Source organism: Aspergillus lentulus, assembly GCF_001445615.1.
Source record: "Aspergillus lentulus DNA, contig: Alt04, strain: IFM 54703, whole genome shotgun sequence".
NCBI classification, from domain to species: Eukaryota; Fungi; Ascomycota; class Eurotiomycetes; order Eurotiales; family Aspergillaceae; genus Aspergillus; species Aspergillus lentulus.
The window spans coordinates 2,653,310-2,679,181 of record NW_028322122.1 but is presented as its reverse complement, the minus strand read 5'-3'; the positions used below and the strand labels follow the sequence as shown (position 1 = coordinate 2,679,181).

Sequence of the window (25,872 nt, the reverse complement as noted above, 5' to 3'; positions counted from 1 at the left end):
CGTAGGTAGAGGAAGTTGAACATCTCCGTTCCGTCCGCCAATCTTACCCAGGGAATTACACGGCAATCCTCTTTCCGTCCGCGGTCTGTACGATGGTATCATTACGCTATAATACTGAAATACAGGGGACATTACCATTAATTACTGCTCGGTATGCGCAATACATTTTATTGAAATTCTGAACTTCACTAGTATTTCAGCCCTGGCGTCTCATGTACCTACAGAGAAAGTGGGATGCCATATGTTACTGGCTTTTATAGCCACGTTGAATACTCGAGTAACTGCCGACATATACTACAGCCCGTCTAACTTGCAGACCAGGTCCTCCTAATACTAATATCAACAGTAGAGTTCATCTTCCCATCTATTTTCATTGTCATGTACATAATCTATCCCTATACATTGGCACAATGCCAATACCATTGCGTTAGTTCGCCGAGACTGTGTGGTCATATGGCCTTGTACACTATTGAATAGAATAGCACAGAAGACAAGAGGAGCACAGCCAGTCGAAATGCTGCACGATCATATGGACGATCATTGCGCGCTAGAAGACCCATAGTAGGCTTCGAGAAACTCTTGGCATCTCAGGGACGGAACAAATGAGCCATTTTACGGACTACGTCAGACTAATCCTACTTGTCCGGTTGGTAACTCAGCACGGAGTATGGGATGGGACAGGCCTATAGAACTATGCCCGTGACCGTCTTCCGCGGTATAATTCTCAACCTCAGCAGGCTCCGCTCGTCCAATGGCCTGACAGACGCCGTTTTGTTTTCGATTTCATGTGGGTGGACCCCGGGCATCGAACTTTTCTCATTCTAGAATGGACTTGGTCTCTCTGGGTTGGCACAAGTGGGAACCAGTGAACCAAATTCATTCGCTCTCTACCTCTCTAGACTATTCTCTAGGTGGGTGACGCTGATGGTCTCTCGGATACATATCACGGAGATAAGGATAATCGGCACATAGCGCGCTACCTGCACAGGCACTTAGTCTTAGTGCCGCTGCATCGGATGATGCTGCGGGTCCCGCGGCCAAAACTGGCGAAAATCGCACATGAACTAAAACTACGGAGTGCCGGACCACCGAATCAAAAAAAAACACAAGAGGGAAATCTCATCCAGTTAATTTTGAGCCGTAGCCGAGATACAAGGAGGCATATCATATAACTATGGAGAGGAGCTGACAAAACGCTCATGCCTTCCAGGCCTTGTACACGGTCTTGCATCCGAAGATCTGTCCCTTTTTCAAAAGCACCATCGGCCTCCATGCCGGCTCGTTGGGCGCATTGACATATCGGCTGGGTTCCACGCAGAAGCCGGCTCTAGCCACGCGCGGTGGCAGTCCGTCCATCGCGGGCACGTCGATGTATTTACCCGTGTAGAACTGGAACGCGGGCTCGGTGCTGTGTACCTCGAGGTGCAGGCCCGTGTCCGGATGGCTGAACTGCGCCAGCAGTTTCAAGGGCTGACTGCGAGTATCCAAAACGACCTTGGAGGGATCGGTCTCCATCAGGAACACATCATCAATGTCGGGCTCGGTCGCGCCGAGGACGAATGGCTTGGACACGTCCAGAGGGAATTTGTCGATGTTGCCAAGCGGGATACCGGTGGAGTCGACGGGCAGGTAGTCGGCGGTGGACAATTGGGCCTTGGTGCCTTCGATGGTAGGGCCGTTGCCGAGGTTGAAATAACTACGCAGACACAAATACCATCAACTATTGCACTATGATAGAATACCCTGGTCAACTGCAACTTACCTATGGTTCGTCATATTGACAACCGTCTCCTCACACTCGTTACCCACAAACTCAACTTCATACTCGGTAGTTAGGACCGTCTTGGAGTCTTCCTTGCTGGCCGTGTACCAGACTCGCACTTCCACTGTGCCGGGGAAGCCTTCCTCGCCGTCCTTGCTGAGGTACTTGAACAGTAGGGCATCCTTGCCATCGCGCTTCACGGTCTGAGGGCCATCGAAGACACGCTTGCCCCAGCCTTTCTCCCCGCCATGTAGTGAGTTGGGCCCGTTGTTTTTGGCCAAGGGGTAGTCCCGATTATTCAGGTTGTGGATGACGGCATCCTTGATTCTGTTGGCCACGCGGCCTATTGTTGCGCCAAAGTGAGGCGAGTTGTATTTATCATATTGGTCCTGGGTGTTGAAACCAAGAACGATGTTCTTCCCTCCGACGCGGAACTCCTGGATGATGGCTCCGAGAGGCAGAAAGGCGAATCCAGAATCTCCAGACATGATGCTCGTCTTCCTATCTTGCTTGGGATCTTGTCACTGGTTGGAAATGGACAATAATGAGGTTAAGTTGTCAATCTGAACATGCGAGTAATTGCAGAAAAGCAAGTTGATATGGAGGAGGGGCAGATGTCTACGTAACCCCGCAATACGTCGATCAGAGTGTGGCAGTACGGGAAAAAGCACCGGAGCCTGAATGAGATGAGGCACATTTCAACATTTTGGACGTCTAGTTGTCTAGTTGTCTAGTTGTCCTTCTTTTCGACGGCTAAATACTCATAGTACCCATTGCAAGCTGCGAATTGACGAATAAAAGGTTGATATTCGGGAATGGTTTGTTGATGAGGGAGGGGCCGCACTTTAGGCTAAAGATGTTGATAGTAGTTGATACTCTTGCCTACTCTGCCTAATCCGGTAGATTTCCGGGGGTTGATGCCTGAGGCAGTACACCTACCTTTGAGTTTGGGCTCTCTGGCATGACACTGTGGTAGCACTGAGCATAGACGTCGTCAGTGTCACACTAGATTTACATAAAGAGCCGCCCCCGCGCTTGGATACGCGGTATGAGCCTCAAACAGTGTGTCGACGGCTCATCCTCATTGATAGGAGCATTTGTTGGTATATCCGCAGTGCGCTTATATAATGTACCCCTATGATACCCCTATCTGGATATATCCGAGAATTATTCTCTCGAGAATGCCAACCGTTACGCTTGAAAAAATCGAGGTATTTGATGTCTAAGTACTCGTCGAGCAGCTGACACAGTCAACAGACTTCGTATCTATCATCTAGTCTCTTCTTCCTAGTCATGCTGTGAGTTCAAGTGTCAAGCATTCAAGTATCAGCACGGGTCGGTGATCACGGAAAGCGTCTACCCCGAAGTTCCGATATCCGAACCTGTCGTCTTGGAGAAAACAATAGTCTGTTGCCCATTCATAAGCATCTGCGGAATGCGAATGGCCTAGACTCCGAAGCTGATGATGATGACCGGGTCCGAGAAGCTGCCTAAGGTTTTCGAGTCCATGAGTCTTCTCGCCTGGATGAGTGGTTGGATGACGGAAGTAAACCTTCCAGTGGCTACCTCAGCTTCATGGCTAACAGCTGTATCGATCTGTTGTTCATAGTCTCTACACGGTGCTCCGTACTATGGCAGCATTTGCGACAGCACCGTGACTAATTACTGTTATCTCTCAGCGAGAGCCGAGCTGAGGCTCCATTACAAAGCAAAACCAGATGCACTGATAGTACCTGCTCCAACTTCCACGGCCCAATCGAGGACAAGAACCCACTATCCGAAGTGTACTATGAGAATCGGTACTTTGTCTTAGGGTGCTGTCTCCATGTCAATATGATATCAGCATCATGATCACAATGTGATCAGTACTAAACAAACCTCGAACCCTCGCGGAGACAGCTTTTACAAGTAAATACGAGAAAAAAAAGATAACCGACCTATCCATCCATCCCAGCATTTCGCCGTCTTAAGGAGGAAACAGCCCTCTGCGCAGTAGTCTACGGAGTATCTAGATACTAGCAAGTCAAAGTTTGTGTAGGTGGACTGATGGAGTAAAGATGCCTAAAACTGGTGCCAACTTCCGATGGGAGATCAGGTTCTGGGAACGAGCCACCAACTCTAAAAAGCTGGGTCGGCAGGTCGGCATCTCGGACATTTTTTATTTAATTTTTTTTATTTCTCTTTTCTGGATTTGTATTCCAGCCTCCTGAGTTGTAAGCCAAGCAAATGGAATAGTAATCATTATGAAAATCTCGGGTTCTGGAGATAAAGCGGACTCGGGCTGTGAGGCTGGGATCAGGCTGACCAGTTTGCCCTGATGGAGTCAAATTGGAACTTTTTCTCACAGTGGGGAATCTTGGACCCTCTTTCCCTTTTTTGCTTTTTCCTTTTTTTTTTTTCCCTTTTTCCCTTTTCTTTTGAGCCTTGAGTTTTGACACAACCGATCTTTAAATGAAACCATAATCATAATATGACTCAATGTCGTATGGCACAAGGAAACACTGACTCGCGGATCAACTATTGTGATACATGATCTCTGATTGCAAATGTAGATAGATCAAAAGAAAAGACAGAATGGCGTATAAGCAACAAAACCCCGAATCACAATCCTCAAACCTTCAAAAACGACCAGGAAGGCGCTGATGAACTCTGATCTCGGAAAAAGCTGCAAATGCACGCTTTAATTGATCAGCCAAGAAAAACGTTAAGAGGGCTCATGAACGCTCCAATGTACCAGGACTAGGTACTGTTTGAGTTCGCCGAACGCTGTAAGACAGTCCCCGTATGCGGCGATGCATGACGTAGAGTTCTCTGCATCAGCTATTAGTCAGGCATGTCTAAACGTCACTCCGCACTTTCAGTTCCTGATCGGCACTGTCGTCCAATCATTCAACCATGATCCATGATCTAATGATGAGACAGTATGAGCCATATGAGCCATATGAGCCAGAAAAATACGGTCGCCGATATTGAGAGGAGTGGTCATTGTTGTATCAAAGTTCGATTCGCTCACTATGGTGTAACACTGACAGGCATGATAAGCCCGAGTCAAACACCGAAACAAATGAACAGGCATGATATGCATGTAGAAGAACAAAATTGAGAAAGGAAGATCTCAAACGCCCCCATTAGCGGTTCCATTATCCAAGACCTCCGGTTGTTTTATCCCAACGCCAAGCACCATTGGGCTATCAAATAGTGAGCCCTGGAAAAACAACCTCCCACAGTAGACATGACGTAGACTGGAAATGAGATGAAGAAGAAAAAAAAAAAAAAAAGACACTGTACAATATGCGGAGTTGGCCCTCTAGATGGACGTTATCTCTGTCGGATTCGGATTCAGAAATTGATTGAAATCCTCGTAGTCGCTCTTCGTATCCATGAACGAGGCCGATGTTACGCAGTTGATTGGAATCTGCCGGTTGAACATCGGTGATGATAACTGATCATCGAAGGAGAGACTGGTAAAGTCGGACGGCCCCATCATGTCCATTTCGTCAAATGTTCCGAAGCTGCTGTTAGGCCATTGCGGTGGGCCTTGTAAGGCGATGGGGTTTACTACCCCTTGCATCGACATGGGGGCAATGTATGCGGGATTGTGGGGAGCCATCTGGGGTTCAGCCTTGATCGTCGGTGCCTGGGTACGCACTGCTGGGCTAAGATTTGGAGGCGTGGGAGGAAGTTGATGTCGCGAGAAGGCGTCTGCGAAGCGCGAGGTTGTGATGGGCGATTGCGCACTCTCGGAACTGCCATCTGATGAATCCTGTCGTTGCATGTGGCCGGCATTCTGCTTCCACAATTCCTGCTGCATGACCTCGGTGTTCTCCTCGAAGCGTTCGCCTTTACTTTGATCGAGAGCGCCAAGCCGTGTGAGCAGATCATGCGTCAGAGGGTGGCCGTTTGCTTCGCATTTCAACGGCTCTCCCGGCCACCCTTCACCCTCGCTGGAGCGTCGATATAGTTCCTGAAGACCATACACCAGCCAAGCCTGTTGCTGCTCCAACATCTCAACGTATCTGTAAGCGAAATATGTATTAGCATTGTTGATGTCCAACCCTCCCCGCGCGCATATAAAAGTCAAGAGTAGCCAAAGGTGCAAGCTCACCCCTTGGGGTACACTTTATCATGGGCCTTCTTCCTCTCGCCAAAGACGCAGATGGCATTGTCTGCCCTACACCGTCCACATGGATTGGCGCCGTCACACTGCACTGGGTCAGCGCCGCCTCAGAGCGCGCTGATGCTTGCTTCTGGACCGTGGCTTGCTTACCTTTGATTTCTTCAATCTACATCGATCGCACGCCTTACACACCCTCTTGCGAACATTGCCGTCCGAATGTGAGTGGTCAGATGTGGGTGACGATTGACGTGCCGTCATTATGTGGTATAGGAAGTATCAATTAAAGTAAGATGCCGTTGACACCAACGAGGGCGCGTGCGATTGTAGGGCAACGCCAATCCAGACGGATCGAACGAAAACTATATCCGGCTATCTTAAACCCCTACTTCCCGGGGTAAGAACAACAGCAATGGTTGAAGGTTGGAAGGACGATTAAGATCGGTCAATGATATAACGGACTGGTCGAATGGTGGGGGCTATGAGCTTAAGTAAACGGAGAATAGATGAGCTCACGAGCCAGTCCCAACAGCTGACAAAGGAACGAAGATGTAATGGAGGGATGGACAGAAATGGATGGACCCAAGGAAGTGCCAGTAAAGGTTGCAGCGATAAGAAAGGCAGTAGATTATATAACACAAGGGTCTGTAGCTGCTGGTTATAGGTGGTTATCCACTGATCCAAGGTAAAGTAGTAGTAAGTAGGGTAAGGTAGTAGTAGTATAGTATACTAATAGAGCAGAGAAGCTATGGAGGAGGGAGGACCAACAGCTTTTTAACTAGATTCTGAGGGTAATGATGATTGATTATTATTATTACTGGGGAGATTATGAATAATACTTGAGATATTTCTTGATTATTCGAAATTTCTAGGGAAATGAGTAATATTTACTTTTTGTGATTAGCTTCGATGGTACCAATTGGCAACGACCATCCCGAAGCTGCGTTGAACATCTACAGCAAGGCAAGGCAAGGTAGTAGTGTATCCGTTCTACTTGACGCAGCGCCCAAGACTCCAAGAGACCCAGCAGGGGCCCAGTATGCCCAAAGAGGAAATATGGATCAAGGCTAGCTGTGTTCGGTGATTCTTTGAACTTTGCAGTACATGTAATACCACACGGCCCTCGGGGACCGGTTGTATATACAGAGTATTGTACGAGCAGCAGTTCATACCTTAGATGCTGCGGTACGACCTATTCACACTTACTTAAGTATTGATTGATATTTGGTCCAGACATTAAAACAAACTGAATAACTAAAGCTATCCCATGCCTTCGTCAAAATGACCGAATCATATTAGGAATCTTGTGTGAGGAATACAGAATATACCTAAAGGTAGATGCTAAGATACTTTACCTTACACTGCATGAAATTTTACGTACAGCACATCTGATATCCGTTACGATACAGTATTCGGAACCGGAGACTTCAATCGGGCCTCGGAGATGTCCCGGGCAAATGTTTCCTTGATTTGAAATTTCCTCTTACAGGCATTTGCTCGTCTCACTGGTCTCGGCATGCTCTCTCTGTCTTTTATTTCATTTTTTATTATTTTATTTGTTATTTCCTTCATGTTCCCTTTCTCAGTAGCCAATCCATCACCAAACAAAGTTTTCGGAAGACGCAGTAAAAGCAATTCCGTATATCCGAGTCTGGTTGATCATCAGCTCTACTATCAGATAACGAGGACGCACAACCCTCTCTCTGTTAGGGAAGTGGATATAAGGTATTGACACTGAGTTGAAGCAGACAGGATCAATTCACGATCCTGATGTTGCCTAACTGTGTCATGATCACACTCCTTCAGCTTCAGGTACATTAAGCGCTCTTGTATCAACATTACAGCATACTGGACCCATCAAGCTGAATAGTATTTGCAAAGACCGAGTAGACGCATAAACATCGCATTATTATTATCTAAAACCGTTCATAAAGCGGTTTCTTGTTCTCGAGTCTTCCTCTCGGCACATGGCTGCCGATCGTTTCTTTACTCACCAGAACAACTCTCAACTGCTTCAGTGATCAGCACATAGTGAACCAACCAACTAGATGCGTCTTCCGCTGATTCATCGGTTCGCGGTCACGAGTTCTCCCTCTCCTGGATATGCAGATACTTCTCATTTAAAAGCTTAGCGGCAGACCGGCTCTAATCCCTGTTCGGAGTAAATAATCCGTAGTATGCACTTCATTGCGAGCACAATTCCAGGACATGGTTTCTTCCCTATAATACTACGGGGTAAGATAATTGACGAGACCGAGAGCTGTTTGCCGAGGTGTCTTCTAGCTTGACCTGTATCTACCTAATCATGATATATGTTCTATCGTTCTATTGCCCATCTAGTTCTTTCCCGCGGATATCAAAGCCGCCTTAGTGTTATCTCCAGTCAATGACGTTGACATCATGATGGAAGTCTATCACCGATCTTGTCATGACTGCTGTTGATGATTCGCCCATGCCCCTTACAGTCCAAACTGTCTATGAGCATCGCTTAGAGAGGTAGGTTTATCTCAGTAATCTGACTCCGCCGAGGACCAACCTAGAACCTACTTGGAGTCTGGGAACGGCCAATTGCAGCTGGACGACCCATCGATCAGAGTCAACTTCCTCTTAACTTTCATACCTACTTAGAGCTGAGAGCTGAATGCTGACTTCATGTCTGCGCCACATGTCCAGGATATTCCTGAGATAGAGTTTTGGCTTGCAATCAGCCCAGTGATGATCAATGATTCGGACACCTTTTTGTGATTATCTCACTATGTGCATATCCTGTTACTTTCAATTGCCACATGACCTTGTTGGCCGAGGACGATCAATGACCCTGATTTACGCTTATCTTATCGAACGTTGATGTCAGATAGATGATGAATGTCCACCATTGAATTGGCCAGACTCCAGGTGCCTATCTCCTTGGGTAGACTTGTCCTGATCGGAACTACAAGCCGTTTGACCCACCAAATCGCTCGAGTTGCGTGACAGTTGCACAGGAGTTAAGCTTGCTTGGTCGCCCCTGCTTATGCCGAGGTTGATTGATGACTGACTTCATTCTTTCGTGACCGATGCTGCGTTGGCACAAACATCGAGTCCATCTGGCCTATCAATAATGTACAAAACAAAGAACTGGTGGGGATATGTCCAAGGACTCCATCCCGAATACATGGTCAAGAATGGAAAGACATCGCCAGTCAATAGGCGGATGACCGGGGTATAAGAAAAACAGAAGATAAGAAAAGAGATAAAGAATGATACCATCGAACGGATGTTTGATGTCAAATTCAGCAGCAAAGCAGGCGTCTCCATATACTTGGTTTGCCGGGCTCCTCTTTCGATTCCACCCCTTCACCTTTGGACTCGCCAGTCTGATCATCTGGCTTCGGTGCAGCACGCTTACTGCTCTTCTTCCCGAAGATTGAAAGACGGCTGAACGGGGACCTGGCATCTTTGGATGGCTTAGCAGCGATGGTCTCATCGACCGTCTGCTCGGCAGGCTGCCGCGCAGTTGCAGACGCTGCGGCCTGACCAGGATTCGCCGTCGCCTGGTTCTGCTGGTAATGTAGTCGACGAGCTTCGGTAACACGACGGACGATCACTGCGATAGCTTCAGATCAATAGGCCGTCTCACCTGGGCAGCCTTGATACTGCCAGAGGGCAAGTTACGTACGGGCAAATGTCTCTTCAATGTTCACCATATCTCTCGCGCTTGTTTCCATAAACCCACAACCATGCTTGCGGGCATATTCCAGTCCCTCCCTAGCACTGATGACGCGATTGTCCTTTAGGTCGCACTTGTTGCCGGCGATGATCTTGACTGGAGGAGGCATGCCGACTTCCACACCGCGTGCGCTGTCCCCCAGTTCCTTCAATAAGCGAGCATTGTCTTCCGCACGTTGCTCTGCCTCGATATCAATCAGACCCATGAAGTAATCTAATGCGCTTAAACTCGACGCATTGGTGATGTCGTAGACGAGCAGAAATGCGTCAGACCTCAGGTTGGACAGCGCAAACAGCCCTCTATACTCCTCCTGGCCGGCAGTATCGGTGATGGATAAGAAATAGGGAATGCCATCGATCACGCGTGTTACCGAATAAGAATCTTCTATTAGTCCTCCGAGGAATCAAGATGGGTGTTAGAGAGGATCACGCGTCGAGACGAAAGAAGAATGGGAGTTCAGGGTTCGGGTACTGCTTTACCGATGGTAGGGTCGTATCTTTTAAGGTTGTCGCGATGGGTCAGTCCTTTTTCTTGCACGTTGCGATTTTGTTTCAAGGGGGATACTCACTCGTTGACCCATTGGCTCCGCACCAGTCGCAAAGTGATGGATGATTTACCTATCAGTCACGGCAGATCAGTGTCAACCTTTCTCGATAATGAAAGCTGTTCCTCTCGCTGTCCAGACGAGAGAATCCCGGAATCTCAGAAATCTTCACTGGCAAGAATGCGGAAAAACATACCGCATCCACCATCGCCGCAAATTGTAATGGAGATTTTGTCTGGCTCGTCTGCCATTGTGTTTTTCCTTGTATGTGGAATTGGATGTGATTTTTTATGCGTCACTAGAGGAGACGTTTATTTTCGTGATACATCAAGTATTTTGACGGAAGGCCGTCTGGGCTATGGGCAAAAAGAGGAGGTAATAGAATCGCAATCGCTATGGACCGATAATTGAGAGAGAGAGAGAGCCAAACTGAATGAATATTCGCATTGAAGCTTCTTTTGTTGCAACAGAGACCTGGACTCGACTCCTGAGACGAGCGATCAAAAGGAGAGACGCCGCCAGAGACGGCGCGACGCCAAAGTTCCCCTTTCGGTGTGTGATGGCCATCTGCAATTTCCACTTATCTTATCAGGATCATACGTAGGATAATCTTGTATAAAATAAATATGGGGGAGAATATGCTGTTGCATACGAGTAGTCTATTCAATAAGCTGACTCGGAAAATCTGGGGATGTCCTGATAGTACATATTGAGTTCCACCAGTTGGAGATTGGGTGCAGACTACAAGAAGCTTGTAACAACGCATCAATCAATGATCACTTAAGCTTTCATAAGTTACATCCTCTCGGTAACTTCAACCTCAACTGGTCCCTGAAGAGTTCTGGGGACTCGTTGTTTTCCTTTTGGAATATCAAGATACATGAGATTTTGCCTCCATGAGCCTCTTTTGCCTCATCAACTGATCTGTCACACTCGAAGTCGACACGTCAAGTTGATCAATTGAGTTCAATGTCTCCGTCTCTCTGCTCATTGGCAGTCTGCAGTCCTTCTGTTCACAGAAACAGAATGAACCCTCATACTGCCTCAACATATGTACTCGCCCCTCAGTCTTATTCGATGAAAATCACGGAATCTACATCCGTCCATCCAGCGCTGAGCATTTCGTCTGGACGGTCGCTTCATCGCTTCATCTCAGTGATATAGGTACTCCGCATATCTTTCATCTGCTGCTCCTCCGTTCTGTGCGGTTACTATTGTATAGCCAATTTTACTGTTGAATCTTCAAGGTAATCCTTTTCTTCATTTCCTTCCATGATTCTTGATATTGTCGTGGCCCTCATCTGAGTAGGACTCCGCTTTGCTTCTTTTAGTGCACAAGGGAACTAATCTACTCCCAGATTCCCAGCAACTCCACAGTTGCACCGTCTCGTCTGTACATCGTCTATAATTTCGGACCTTCTGCTGCTGGATTCAGGCAGAACCTTCTGGATCCACTTACAGGGCTGCCAATCATTGACCCCTGGAGGAATGTCTACCATCGTGGGCTAGTTTTCGAGGCATCCTGTGTAGATGCGATCCCCTCATTGGCCAGGACACACCCCCATCGAATCGATCGAACGTCGCCTTACGCTTTGAGATGGCCAACAACATCAATGATGGCGACTACTACGGCAATACCTCATTCCCCATGGCTCCCACGACCTCTAGTAGCCAGTCCAACACCTCTCATCCTGCCCTTGACTGTAGCAACGACGAGATGATGATGACATTTGCGCCGTTGGATCCCTTCCGAATGGGGGACTTTCCTTTCTCTGAATCGCATGGATCAGATATGCTGTTGAGCAGCATGTCAGCCGACGAGCTGCTGGCTTCTAGCTCGTCTCTTCCCGCGGCCCCTGCGCCGTTGTCTGACCGTCTGTCAAATGCGTTGTTCGCGTATGACCCGCTCTCTGGCATGGGGAACTCCGTGCCCGTGGCACTGGATACAGCAAGTGCATTTGCATACGACCCTTCTTCCGTATACCAACAACCCTCCTTGATGTTTGAACAGACTTTCAATGGGCAGCCGATGCATCAGCTTCCTTCGCTTCAGAACCAGACCATGAGCCTAGACCCAACTGCATCCTACTCTTCTACCTTGCAAGCAGATCCATCGAGCAGCAGCTCCTTCTGGACATCCTCGGTTGATGCGAAAGAAACCACCAATATGGCCCAGGCCACGTCCATGGCCCGCAGATCAACCAACGCTTCGAAATCGACCGATTCTTCACGGAACCAGCAGTTACCGCACAGGCGACGCCAGCACCTTCAAGCCACTACAACACAAGTTTCTTCTCACCGTTACATTCAGCCCAAGAGGCCATCGCCCATGAAAAGTGCGTCTTCTTTTTACTGTGTTTTGTGTCGTGCATGAACAGACTGTTGACTGACATGGGATTTCACAGCTTCAATCAAGTCGGCGACCACTGGTGAGATCACTCCTTATAACAGCATATATTCGAGCAGCGGCATTGACATGATGAGTATATTGGTGAGATCATCCCGTCTTGCCAATCCGACGGCTTGAATGCTACCATATGTAGAAGCTAACCTCAGCCAGGCCGAGGTCGTCTCAAGACCCGACCCCAAGATTGATATCGGCGCTGTTGATTTGTCATGTGCATTTGCATTGTGCGACATCCACCAGGAGGATCATCCTATCATCTATGTATCGGAGGCTTTTGTGCGGCTGACCGGTTACACTGAGGGGGAGATTGTTGGCCAGAATTGTCGTTTTCTTCAGGACCCCAGTGGTGTGGTTCAGCAGGGCATGCCCCGAAAGTTCGTCGATCAACATACGGCATATCGATTGCGGTCTACAATAGAGCACCGTGGAGAGATCCAGGCCACCATCATTAACTACAGAAAGGGCGGTCAGCCATTTATGAACCTGATCACAATGATTCCTGTCCGGTGGAATTCGCCCGATTACCGATTTTATGTTGGGTTCCAGGTCGATCTCGTGGAAAAGCCCGATGCCATCAAAATGAGAAATCCAGGTATGTTCTGGATGCTCTCGTTTGGACTTGATGACCTGACTGACCAAATGTGACAGATGGTACTTACATGATTAACTACCAGCGGAAGCAGCTGCCTATTTACGTGGCGCCTCCCCCGGACATCTATAAGTTGCATCCGGACCTTGCCACATATTTTAGTCACGACCAGGTCTCGACGATATTGGACAGCTTGGGCACTCCTGACCAAAGCTACCAGCAGTATCTGGACCGCGTTCTAGTCGAGAACACCGACGATGTCATTCATGTACTCTCTTTCGAGAGTGAATTGCTGTACCTATCTCCATCTTGTCGAAATGTTCTCGAGTACGATTCAAATGAGTTGATTGGCAAGACACTATCGACGATTTGCCATCCCAGTGATATCGGTCCTGTCATACGCGATCTCCGATCCTGCACCAACTCCGACCCGGTCAGTGTCATGTACCGCGTCCGGACAAAGTATAGCGGGTACATGTGGTTTGAAAGTCACGGCTCGTGGCACATCGGCGACCGTGGCCGGCAATATATGGTGATGACCGGCCGGGTCTGTCCCGTGTATCACCTGGACCAGCTCGCAAACTTTGGCGATGGCTGGTTAGCCGAGAACGATCTGTGGGCCAAGCTCTCGATCTCTGGCATCATTCTCTTCATGTCCTCGAAGGCTCGGCCAGTGCTTGGCCGAGTGCCCGATGATCTGGTCGGTAAAGGCATTCAGGACCTGATCCCAGCCGATGCCCGGGAGGATGCAAAACAGGCTTTAGAGGTGACTCGGACTGGCCAGCAGGCGAGCTTTAACCATAAAATACGGCACAAAAAGGGTCACATGTTACTGGCCCAAACCACATTGTACCCTGGAGACAGCAAGGAAGGGGAGAAACCGTCATTCTTGGTCGCGCAGCTGCGTTTTCCCAAATCACCGCAGACAGCTCCCGGGACGGAAGAGGTTGTACCTACGAATATCACCGCTGCACGTCGAGGGGACACTAGTGTAACAGGAAGAAGAAACGTCACTGCGGCAGGCCAACCGACTTCCGACGAGTCGGCAGTGGGTTCATCCGGTGACCAATACGTGCCGGCTCTCGATGAACCAATACTGTTCGCCGAGTTGAACACGGCACGAGGTTCAAGCTGGCAATTCGAGCTCCGCGAACTGGAGAAACAGAACCGCGCCCTATCCGACGAGGTCCAGCGGCTCCTTGCGCGGAGGAAGAAGCGCAAGAGAAAGCAGAGCATTGTTCCCGTCGAAAAGACCTGCGCCATGTGCCAGACCCGGACCACGCCCGAATGGCGCAGAGGGCCCAGTGGCAATCGCGATCTTTGCAACAGCTGTGGGCTACGATGGGCCAAGCAGGTCCGCAATGCCATACAGAAAAAAGCCCCAGCCACCTAGACTTGCTTTTCACTACAACTTCGTTCTTGTCATGCGGTTTATCACGAACCTCAATTGCAAGCGTTCTGTCCGTCTCGTTTCGTTTTCTTGACTTTCGTGCGGTATCTTTGAAACCGATGGTCTTTCAAGGGTTTCAGCAGGCATAGGCGTCGACGGGCCATATATAACGACTACACTATACGATCGGATTCGCTCGGTTTGGGGCACGAAGTTAGATGAACTCTCAATAACGATATGACTTATGATGAGTGTACAGTACGACACATGTATTTTCGGGGCGAACCGGCTGGAAGAAACAGAAGCAGCCGAAAAGTTACGACATTCCAAGTGCAACGCCAGCCCACAATTTGGTCTGGGATAATTACGTTTCTATAGGAACCAATCAAGCCATGCAAACGATGGGCTTGCCATTCGATCCGTGCTTTGTTTGAGTAATCACGAACTGCAAAGACGTCTTTCGGTTCTAGTCCATATCATGCGCCAGAGGTCTAGATATCTATCCCAAGTAATATACATCAGTAGATAAATACACTTGCAAGCCTTAAGCCCTTTCCAGCCATCGTTCCAACCACCGTCTCTCCTCCCTCTCTGCCTCCCAACACTCCTTGCCGTCCGCAACACCCACGCCCCCTCGCTCTTCAACCGCAATACTGACCTCCGCCGCCTCCATGGCCGGGACCCCTCCCCCCTGCCGGATCAACTCATCATCCAGCGCCAGGTACTCGACATACCGCCGCAGCCGCGGCCGATACAACCAGGACACCAACGCCGGGGGCCGGGTATGTGTCCGCACCAGCCCCAACGCCGCACACGCCTGCAGAATCTCCTGCGCCGACGCCTTCTCGACCCAGTCGGCGTGTGCAAACTCGCGGGCCAGCAGCTCGTGCTCAGCGTCCGATCCGGCCGCGGGGCCCGTAACGGAGCCTCGCGCCTGCGCCTGGTGGGCGGCGAGGGCGGCGCGTTTCCGGTCTGCGCGCTGCAGCCGCGCCTTCTTGATCTGCTGCGGGACGCGGCAGGTGAAGGGGGTGACGGCGTTGCCGAGGGCCAGGACGGCGAGCGGGGTCAGCTCGCCGCAGATGATCAGGATGAGGGTGAAGGGGATCATGCGGCGGACGTCGTAGGCGGCGCGGCGGACGAGCTGGAAGTTGGCGCGGCTGAGGTTTTGGGATTGCACGGCTGTGCGGAAAGGTGTGGTTTTGCCGTCGGCGGTGGAAGTGGAGGTAGAGGGTGCTGGGGGCGGCGAGATGGGGAGGTAGACGGGTAGACCCAGCGAGCGGCGGAGGGGAAGCGAGGCGCGGTAGTTGTGGTAGACGTTTTTGAGGCCCGTCTTGTAGAAGGACAGGTAGGCGCGGCCCAGCGCGACGTAGCGTTTCAGCTTGTCGGCCGGGCCGGCCGACGCGGACACTGGCTCTGGGAGGTTGAGGTCTGCTGGCCGGGTGCTCGGCGGAGGGTTGACATCGTTGGCGAGAGAAGTGGTCGCGGTCGAGGAGGTGGATGGGACAATGGGGGAGCCCGGCTGGGAAGACGATCGGGATCGTGTATGTGATTTCGGTGACGATGATGGGCTGGCGTAGCCACGAGTCAAAAGGCTATAGCAATTGCGAATGGCGGCAGGTTGATGGCGGAGGTGCTGATGCTGGACCAGGGATGATGCCATGGAGGTGATGGCTGGGCAATTGCCCCGCATACGCAGGGCTGTGTGAGTGGAAAAGGTCGATGGCATGGTTAAAGCACCTCAGACCAGAGACATATTGGCAAGCTTGAGGAAGAAAGTGGCGAAGCGTTGGCGTGTTTGAGATGCTGCTGGCGGTGACAGTCCGAATGTTGACACATGGGAAATAATTGGGTGCCTCAGGCAGGATCTGGTCCAAGCACCACGGCTGCAAGGCATCATTCATCACAACAATAATAATTTTCTAGGCTACAAACATGTTGTTACATTTAAATTATTGAAAAGTTCCCTACAGCTAGGGATAGAGATGTAATATCAGCTATGACTGTCATTCTGGTCATCGACACATGGGATAATTCTGAGATATAGAGATAAGACTTCAAGCTGTCTATACAAGAGACTTGCTTCAAAGATCAACCTCAATGGCAATGACGCTCTCTGAGACGAACCCAGTCACAAACAACCATGCCTTCTTTCCCTCTCCAAGTTTCGTTTCTCTAGGAACCAAGAGCCCGGTGCTAGCAGTCCGAATGAGAGTGCCATCATCCTCGAAAAGAACACTCGACTCCCATTGTGTGGATTGCTCCCCATCCCGACTCGTGCCTGTCTTGGGCCGCACATACCATACAATGGCTCCATCTTTACCGTTCGGATCATTGTGATTTTTAGACAGGTCAATCGGACGTGTCAGTCCCGCCAGAACGTAACCGCTGGCATCGTCTGCAGCAGTACGATACGGGTCCGAGTAGTAAGTGGGATTGTCGATTTGGCCACCTGGACGAATCTCATCGATGATAGATATCGTGCGGTTGCCACTGTTTGAACGAGCGCGATACAGAGTCCCGCCCATGCAACTGACGATGAGCATCTCGTCCTTAGATCTACCATGACCAAGTCCGTTATTGTTGTGCAACCCGGTCAAAGCCACCGTGGCGTCGATGCCTCTGTCGGCTTCCTTGGACTTCAGATCTTGGATCTGTACATGAATGATGCTCGACCACTTGGCTGCCGGGATAACATCCTCAATCAGGCGTCCGTATCCCTCGCGGTAGTAATGATCATTGGTCACGTAGAAAGAATTCGGACTCTCTGCATATATGTCGTTGGGTGTAGCGATCAGCGGGTGCTGAATGGAACGAACATGTTCAATGGTGCTTGATTCCAAAACATGGTGGAAGAGCTCGACTTGAGATCGCGCCTGGGGAACATCTTTGCCGTCCTGTGTATATTCCGGATTCGGCAGATGATTCACAGCAAAGATATACACAGCATTGGGATCCTCCGGGTCCTCAATGATGTCGATCCCATGTGTCACAAACGGACCTGAGAAGTTCTCAAATGAGAGCCGGGTTGACTTCATTGTCTAATCAACAGATCAACGAGATAACCCAAGCCAGTTGGAGAGGAAGAAAGCAGTACCTTGGGATCGATGACATGAATTGAGCCGGTAGATGCGACAGCGGGCTCCTCGAGGTTCCCCAACGGAGGGAACCACTTGAAGCGTGGCAAGACCGAATCCTCACACGCTGTAAATATTTTGTTCGTAGGCTGCCAGTAGTGCAGATCTTCACATTGCATCGTATCAGCAATCTTGTGGTAACCTTGTCCTTCGACAATCACCAGAGGAACCGGACGCCGGAAGATCCCCAGGATGGTGAGCTGCTGATACACAGGGCCATACAGAGTCGCAGCCAGGACGGCAAAAAGAGCAAGAGGAACGAAGCCAGCCATTGTGACGGTCTCGTTGTCGCCTTTCTCCGTACTCCTGGTTTGTCTGTTAGTTCAGTCTATGGAGACTGCGAGATGAAAGCGATATATAAGCCTGTGCCTGTCTTTTCTCGCATTTATACAACAGGTTGATGCAAGGAGACAAAGGCAGGAGGAGAAAAGAGAGCATAGCTGAGAATGTGATTATGTGATACCTCCACCTGTGCTCACTGTGGAAGGGGCCGAAGGGCGGGGAAGGAATGGAGCAGTAGACTACGGAGTATCTAGATAGTAGTGGTGAATAGTCCCACATAGTAAGCGCTAACATGGCGGCATTTGGATAGCTCCATGAATTATGGTCTTTCGATTGGTCAGTCAGTCATGGAGCAACGGATCTTCATCAGAGAGTGGAGAAGAAGCTGAAGATCCTCGTTGGAGCTATGGCGTATGGACTCTCTGCACCTGGAGACATAGTACCCCGGCCAATGTCGAATTGCCGAACAGAACCGAGCACAGCTTTCCCTTACAATTATTCTCTCACCAGTGTCGGAAAAAGCAAATTTCATGGCTACAACAATTTGGGCGACAGTTGGAGAAATGATCTTGTTAGAAATCTGAGCACAGATAAACACATCAAGTGAGAAGAGTACCCCCAGTTGTCCCATTCCGTTCATTCTTCGAATAGCCATTTTAAAATAATCAAATTCCCAAAAATGTTGCAGCATCGCCTCATCGCATGTGATTCTTCACAATTATGTTGAAAAGAGATGAGAAGCTCGATACATGCATCCTTCGCCGTCCCCTCCCATTACGCCCATGTGGTCGAGTTGAAAAAAAAACAAGGGCCTTGCTAGCAGACCCAAAGCATGCAGATACTGACTTTAGACCTGTGATTGGGCTTCCAGGTAGTCTTGGTCGCTGGCATCCAGGACATCGTACTCTTCATCAGTCAGGAACCCGGTCTCGGTGTTGGCGTCATCCAAGGTTAGACTCTCCACGTCCTCAAGCACATCTTGCTCGGATGGATTGGACACGGAAGGGGCAGTCAAAGGAGCTTCAACCATTGCCTGGTGGGTGCTCCCGACCGGTGACTCCTTGTCCAGCGTAGGGAAGATCATTTGACTTCCCGTGTGTTCAGTGTCATCGACCGGAGCCGCCTCTGCCCGTTGCTCGGGTTCGCGAGGGACCTCCTGTACAGGCTCCAACTTGGTGGACGCGGCCAGGGAGTCCCGTACCTGAATATCGCACCAGAGTCTATGACCGAAGGGCATGCCGTTGGCAAGCTTCAAGCGCCAATACGAGATGGCAGTACCCACCCGACTCGGGGCCTTCAGAGTCACAGTGAAATCGGCGCTTTGGCCAGGCTCCAAGGGTTCGAGGAGCTGGTTGCTCTCCATAGCGGCGGAGACTGCGTCAAGACCCATGGGGCGATTGATATCGACATTGAACATGGAATCACCGCCCACGAAGCGCACACTACCTCCAGCGGGCCATGCAAGTGGTCCAGGGTTGTAGAGTGTCCATGTCTGCTGGAATACCTTGTTCGGTGGCATGACGGTGCCGTCATGGACGGTGTCACGTATAAAGAAAGCTTGATAGCTGGAAGCCGGATCGGTAGTTGGCATCTCATACACCTTGGATTGCGCCTTTTCGGCCGCTGCTGGAGATGGCTCCACGATTTCCTTTTGCTTCACAGTTGCTTCTTCCTCGCGGCGTGGCGCGTCTGAAGACTTCTCAGCTTCAGCTGGACTATTGGCTTGTGCGGAGGTAGATCTCTCGACTTGGTCACCTGCAAAAATGACAGGCCCACCGAGCCCGTTCTCAGTCACGGAATTGCTGATAGTAACGCCGCGCACCGGTGTCTTGAGCATCAGCAATGGGTGGGTGCGATTATGGGGGTTGGTTGGTAGAGCTTCGCATTTGGCGCAGAAATCAGTATCATGGCACACAGAGCACTTGTACCGGACTCCAGTGATGTAGCGGGGGAACGGCTTGTCTTTGCACAATGGTCCGTCGCAGTAGATGCCATAGTGGACCTCATGATGTTGTAGTGGCTCGGAGATGGCCTCATAGAGGGGGGCGAAGCGGTGGCCTGGGTGGGTTTGTGCGGCGTTGCCAACACAATCCGAGCAGAAGTCCCAATCGGGACAGGTCAGACATTTGTGGCGAACACCGACGATACGCTAACAGTATATATTAGCCTCCGAGCAAACCTCAATTCAACAGCGGATTAATCATACCTTTTCACAACCGTCACAGATCGCTGCATGCTGGTGATGGCGGCCAGGGCTGCAACGCGACTGGACAAGGCTCTTCAGGCAGAAGTCTCGGTCATGAAGGAGCGAGAAGCGATGAGCCGGATGATGGCCGTGTGCGTCTTTCAGAAGGCAGGTCATGCAAAGATCATAGTCTTCGCAGTCAGCGCATGTGACCATCTTGGTCTCGTCGAAATCTGCCAAGAGTGAGCAACAGCGGAAACCTCATGTGACAATAGGCAACTCACCCTTGAGACAAGCGTTGCAGATCCGCTCCGCAGGTTGAAGTGGGTACTTTTCAGCTGTAGCTGGAGTAGGCTCTGGGACCTTCTCGGGAGCGAGCTCAGGCAGAGTTTCAGACCCCGTCTTGGACTCTCGCGGTTCCTCAACCTTGCGAGGAGCCACTCGTTCAGTAGTGCTGTTGGTGACGATGCCATCTTCGACAATACGCTTGATCAACCAGTGATCTTCAGACTGACACGAGACTCCCGAGTTTACACATTGAGAGCATAGATCGAAATCACCGTCTTCACAGATGCTGCAATGGTAGTGTTCATTGGGAATAGAACGTCCGCAGTTGTTGCAGTCAATACAAAATACACCAGTTGGGGACCTGTGCGAGACGATGGGCACATCGACGTTATCTGTGTTTAGGACAAAGTCTCTATAGCCAGGCTGAGCGGGTGCCGTGTTGTCCTTTGTCCACTGAACAGATTGGGGACCAACTGAAGCGGGTTTCTCGAGGGCACCTAGAAGGTCAGGCACCGATTCAGAAGTGCCGGAAGGTACTACTTCGGCACCGATCACAGGTGGGGGAGAACTCAGGACCGTCTCCAGGTAGCTGTATCTTGCTGGGCCCTGTTCCTCCGGAGCATTCTCGGCAAGAGAGGGCTGCGAAACAGGCTCGTTCACTTCATTGACCAATGTCGCTTTGATACGCAGCTTCAATTTAGCTTTAGCAGCACGGTAGAGTTGCTTGTAGACTGCGAGGTTCTCGCTGTCTAAGCGGACATAGCAACCGGCGCTGTCAGAGTAGCGTTCAAAGATGACGTTGCCATCCGCTGGGACGCCAATGAGTTGACGGAGCTAGATCACGCGAGCTCATTAGCATCATACAAAAACAAAAATAGGATAGCAATTCTGTTCAGCATATTCTCAAGATATAATCAAGTAAAGTAATAGAACAAAATTCATGGCTAAACAGGATAGGGAGCTTGCCAGCGGTGGTCGGCAAGGACTCCAGGGTGCTTGATGGGGAGTGGTTCAAGCTCCGACCGGAGCTAGCTAGGGTGGAGACCATCTACATACCTTCTGAGGAAGAACCCGAGCACCCAGTTCTCTCAGAGGAACCTTGAAGCGTCGAGTGCTGTCGTTGTAGAGCACTTTGATTGTGATTAGGGTTCCAGGTCCGACTGGACCAGCCGGGGGAATGGGGGTAGCCATGGTGTAGACTGAGGATGAAGGTGACGAAGGTGAACTAGAGATAAGGCACTAGTCACCTACGTAGGAGATGATGAGCAGGAAGCGAAGAAAGAAGGTTGTAAGAAGCAAGATGGTGAAAGAAAAGGTTGAGAGATTGATGAGGATGATAAAAAGTACAATGGATGAAGTCAGATATAAAGTACTAAATAGATAAGAGGTAGAGGGAAGAGGGAGAAGAGGAGAGAGTGAGAGAGAGAGAGAGAGAGAGAGAGAGAGAGGGAGCTAGAGTAATAAAGTGAGGTAAAGGTAAGGTATGGCAGGAGGAGGCTGCCTGGGGGCTACGTAACAACCTAAGAGGTCGACTAGAGTCTAGAGATGCGGAGGAGGAAGGTCATCTGCTGCTCCCGTCTCCATTCGGCTTTCCGGGGGAAGGCTTTACAATAATAGTTCAATGAGAATGAGGCGGTGAAGCTCACATCGTTATCCTTATTATCATTGGTACCATCCGTACTACCTTACCTAGTACTTCGCATACTTGCACGAAACACCATTAGATCCCCGTTGGTATTATCATCATCGTCATCATTACTGTATACTTAGAGAGGTATGAGAGGTACTCGACTACCTATTTCCCTCTCCAGGGTTTACTGTTTGAATTAATTCTTTCTCTTCTAAGGATAATGCGTGATGCTCATTTGGAGATATAGACGTGCTCCTGTACTATGTACCTCTCGTTCTCAGGGACGCCACCCATCCCATCTCGCCAATTCTTTAGATTAGTCATAAATTCATCCAATCCTTTCTACAGCCAAAGAGGACGAGAAAAAGCTGATCACACGGGTTGTTTTCCTTCATATTTGAATTATAGGGCCCCCGCCACAACGCAAACACCATTCCTAAATGCTAGAGCGCAGCGGACGGCGGAACAAAGCACGGACAACAATGCAGGCAGAAGACAAGAGTAGAACTATCGAAAGACCCCTGCAGGTCAAAAGTGTGCAAACGGGTAAATAATTGAATTTTTCCAGGGTTCGCCTTTCAAGGAATATGGAGAAAAGAAAAATGTCAACATTCCACGAAGAAAGGATGGAACAGCACCGGGAAGTGGGAAATCAATGCCACATCGCTTTCCAGATAATAAGCAGGAAAAATGTGTACAGAACATGAGAGGTTCCGGCCAACAAAAGTTGGCACCGCAATGATGAGCAGACAGTCGCTAAGGATGCAAAGGGTGGCTTATCTAATAACAATCCATATGAAAGCTCAAGGAAACGGCATCATGGAGAGTTTCATCAGACAGGAAGCATGAAGATGGGACAGTAAACTGAAACGAGGAGATGGAAAACGGTTGACAATGGACGAGACGCCTATAGTCGACATCATAAGTTTTGGTAATAATCGATTGCGTGGCATCACAGTGAGACTAAAGCGCAGGACGAAAAATGTGTGGAAGGGGAAATGTAAAACAAAAGCAAGAGAGGATAAGGAAGACGACAAGGTAAGAATATGTTAAGGTATCAAAATGTGAACGAAAGAAAAAAATCGAAAATGCCTCTTTTGCTTTTTTTTTTTTAATTATTATTGCGGAGCGTAGTATACACCACCCTGCGGCTGAGGATAATAGAAGGTTGTGCCTGGAGGAGTCATCATTCCACCCATGCCGATGACGCCACCAGGCCCCGGCGCAGAGGGCGTGGGATAGGATGTGTTAGGCCACATCTGTGTGGCGTCATAGAAATAAACTGTGCCACCTGCCTCGTGGGCCACTGTGCCTGGTTGCGAAGGCTGCTCTGCGGATGAGGCGTGGGCTCCTGGAACCACATATGGAGCTTGCTGTCCTGCTGGGGGATAGGGCACGAGGGATGCTCCCGGCATGCCGGCTGCGTTGTAGGGGGGGAATTCTGTTCCAGACACTGGATAGTATACTGTACCGGGGGGATAAGCGGTAGGATAAAATGGCTGGGCTTGTTGGAAGCCATATGGTTGGAAAGGTTGAGCATGGATTGCTCGCTCGGGTATGTGCGATGAAGGTGTCCCAGCTGCATGGGCAGATTGAGCATCGGTACCATAGCCGGGGCCATTGATAGGCATAGGAACCTGGTGTTGGAATGGTTGTTCCTGCTGTGGCTGGGGGGCGTTAAAGGAGAAGCTTGCAGGAGTCTCTATATCGGCGACAGAAACCGCTTTCTGGGGACGGGGCTGATGCATTGGGATGGGAGCTGGACGGCTCTCGCGGTACGAGGGCTGCTGGGGCTGAGGTTGAGGCATAGCTTGTGGCAGTGACGCGGTAACAACGGCTCCGGGACCAGCAGCAGCGGCTGACGGTGGCACGCCGCCTAATGGCCTGGAAGGTGGAGGCAGACGGACGATTGGCTTCCCATTCTCGGTCGTAACCACCGTATGTCTTGACAATACAGACGCAGCCGGCGAGGGGTATCCATCATGAGAGGCTGGCTTTCCCATCGACGATCTCCGGCTAGCGGTGACGCTTGGGGTGTAGACGGAGCCCGCATAAATACTCGGACGGCGTCCGCCATAGAATCCACCCCGGCCTCTGCCACGGTAACCCTGCTGGTTTGGCCTCAGCGCTCGTGGAATAAAGATGAACGAGCGCTCTGTCGAGGGGAATATGTATCTCGGAGACTGTCCAGGGAACGATATGCGAACGGGCTTGTCTCGACGTAACGGGGGACGATGTTGAGGGAGACGAGTGTGCTGCTTTTTTGGAACGGCAGGGAAAGGTATGGGCCGAGCCATGCCATGCAGAAACACTACAACAGGCACATTGCCGATCAGGGTGGTGCTCGAGAAAGACCTATTCGGGGGCGTAGAACGAGGAGCCGTAGGGACAGGCTTTGGGGCAAAGTTCGACATGGATCCCGGTACAACAGAGGGCTTGTCGACGGGTTCATCTCCTGCGACCATCTCGTGCAGATCATGCGTCCACTGCCCTTCACTAGCATCAGGTTTGGAGTGCCTTGCGTGTGGAACGATGGTTAGCTATCGGGAGCACATGACAAAAGGGTCGGGGAAGGCTCACCTGCGAACATTCCCATCTACGATGAGGCCATAAGGTCTCGACTTTGATTTGTTGAACGGCCTGTGGCCATTCGGGCCAGACTCGGTGGAACGCTTATCGTGAAGGAAAAAGCGTCCTCGAGTAGGCACGAAGGCCGGATTCTCATCCCGCTCCTTTGCATACCTTTCGTGTTCGCGACGTTTGCGCTCCGCAAAAGTCCCTCTCTTCGCTTCTGTGGGAGGTGCAGATGGTGTCCTTCCTGTCAGTAAACCAGACTCCCCCTTCATATCATCAAAGTGGATTTCCGCCACTTCATTCGTCTGATCAGACAGCGTCAATCCATTCATCATTGCCTCAGTATCTGACACAGCGGTAGCTGTGTGTCGTTTTCCAGGAGATGAGGAATGGCGTCGTCCAGATCGCTGGTTGATTTCAGGCACGAGACCGTTGACCTGAGGTCCGTTGGTTCTGTCCAAGTGCGGGGACGAAGAAGCCTCCCCGTCGCTCTCGTCGCTTCCCTCGCCATCAGCATCATCATCATCATCATCACCTGGATGACTGATGACCGAGCCCTCGCTTAACGAATCATCTTCCAACTCTCCCTCTAGGGAACCTTCATCCTCGCCTTCCTCATCTCTTCTTCTCCTCCGCCGGCTAGCACCGATGTTGCGACGACGTGAGGCCATTTTTGATTGGCTTAGGCGATGGAAAGAAGGGATATGATCGAACACTAAATGCAATATTCCTTCTAGTCACCGTAAATTTTGGGAGGAGGATTGAGGTAAGGATAAAGGATGCACCGAGCAGGAACGAAGAGCGGCGAGACAATCGGATTGCAAGGACCGGGGGGCGGGAATGATCAACAGAAGCGGCAAAAACTCGAACACGTGTATGGAGAGAGGGGAGTGAACGTAGAAAGGTTGATGGGCGGATGAGAGGAAGATGCACCTCGATAACGAGGGCGGAGGAGTGTGGGACGGTTGGGCAGTCGAGGGAGATGCAACAAGATGAGCATTATCAAAGTTGATCGCTTTTGGCATGAGCCATGACATCTCTCTTCGATGTCAACTATCCAAATCTGGTTAGTGCCCCCTAAAACCACCTCAGCGAATCTAGAATTACTAGCATAAATAAACCCGACACAAGCCATCGACGGTTAGACTGGTTAGGCGTTAGGCATAAGAGTAGCTAATCACATTAGGTATGGCGATCAGATAAGTCAGCATTATTATCCATAGTTGATGAAGAAATTCTATGTACAATATCAGGGTTGAATGTT

The 25,872-nt window shown here is 50.2% G+C and overlaps 8 protein-coding genes across 8 annotated transcripts; 1 reads left to right on the top strand and 7 right to left on the bottom strand.

Moving 5' to 3' along the window:
• Nucleotides 1–1,197: 1,197 nt before the first annotated feature.
• On the bottom strand, nt 1,198–2,250 carry ALT_2174 (aldose epimerase family protein; the record flags this gene model as incomplete). Its single annotated transcript, XM_033562946.2, has 2 exons — nt 1,198–1,696; nt 1,763–2,250. The coding sequence occupies 2 exons, from the start codon at nt 2,248–2,250 to the stop codon at nt 1,198–1,200; spliced, it is 987 nt and encodes a 328-aa protein (XP_033418837.2).
• A 2,819-nt stretch (nt 2,251–5,069) lies between these two features.
• On the bottom strand, nt 5,070–6,137 carry ALT_2173 (Zn(II)2Cys6 transcription factor domain-containing protein; the record flags this gene model as incomplete). Its single annotated transcript, XM_089599269.1, has 3 exons — nt 5,070–5,778; nt 5,868–5,965; nt 6,072–6,137. 3 exons carry the CDS (start codon nt 6,135–6,137, stop codon nt 5,070–5,072), a joined length of 873 nt encoding a protein of 290 aa, XP_089456415.1.
• Nucleotides 6,138–9,148: 3,011 nt separating this feature from the next.
• On the bottom strand, nt 9,149–10,380 carry ALT_2172 (putative RAS small monomeric GTPase; the record flags this gene model as incomplete). Its single annotated transcript, XM_033562944.2, has 5 exons — nt 9,149–9,462; nt 9,535–9,969; nt 10,065–10,081; nt 10,154–10,202; nt 10,326–10,380. The coding sequence occupies 5 exons, from the start codon at nt 10,378–10,380 to the stop codon at nt 9,149–9,151; spliced, it is 870 nt and encodes a 289-aa protein (XP_033418835.2).
• Nucleotides 10,381–11,726: 1,346 nt separating this feature from the next.
• Nucleotides 11,727–14,518, top strand: lreA (white collar 1 protein; the record flags this gene model as incomplete). Its single annotated transcript, XM_033562943.2, has 4 exons — nt 11,727–12,465; nt 12,535–12,620; nt 12,690–13,128; nt 13,185–14,518. The coding sequence occupies 4 exons, from the start codon at nt 11,727–11,729 to the stop codon at nt 14,516–14,518; spliced, it is 2,598 nt and encodes an 865-aa protein (XP_033418834.2).
• A 541-nt stretch (nt 14,519–15,059) lies between these two features.
• Nucleotides 15,060–16,241, bottom strand: ALT_2170 (uncharacterized protein; the record flags this gene model as incomplete). The annotated part of the gene is made up of 1 exon (XM_033562942.2): nt 15,060–16,241. One exon carries the CDS (start codon nt 16,239–16,241, stop codon nt 15,060–15,062), a length of 1,182 nt encoding a protein of 393 aa, XP_033418833.2.
• A 355-nt stretch (nt 16,242–16,596) lies between these two features.
• Nucleotides 16,597–17,921, bottom strand: ALT_2169 (serum paraoxonase/arylesterase family protein; the record flags this gene model as incomplete). Its single annotated transcript, XM_033562941.2, has 2 exons — nt 16,597–17,553; nt 17,610–17,921. The coding sequence occupies 2 exons, from the start codon at nt 17,919–17,921 to the stop codon at nt 16,597–16,599; spliced, it is 1,269 nt and encodes a 422-aa protein (XP_033418832.2).
• Nucleotides 17,922–18,778: 857 nt separating this feature from the next.
• On the bottom strand, nt 18,779–21,595 carry ALT_2168 (ZZ type zinc finger domain protein; the record flags this gene model as incomplete). Its single annotated transcript, XM_033562940.2, has 4 exons — nt 18,779–20,080; nt 20,138–20,349; nt 20,401–21,238; nt 21,461–21,595. The coding sequence occupies 4 exons, from the start codon at nt 21,593–21,595 to the stop codon at nt 18,779–18,781; spliced, it is 2,487 nt and encodes an 828-aa protein (XP_033418831.2).
• A 1,557-nt stretch (nt 21,596–23,152) lies between these two features.
• ALT_2167 (uncharacterized protein) lies at nt 23,153–25,279 on the bottom strand (the record flags this gene model as incomplete). The annotated part of the gene is made up of 2 exons (XM_033562939.2): nt 23,153–24,551; nt 24,615–25,279. The coding sequence occupies 2 exons, from the start codon at nt 25,277–25,279 to the stop codon at nt 23,153–23,155; spliced, it is 2,064 nt and encodes a 687-aa protein (XP_033418830.2).
• Nucleotides 25,280–25,872: the final 593 nt, after the last annotated feature.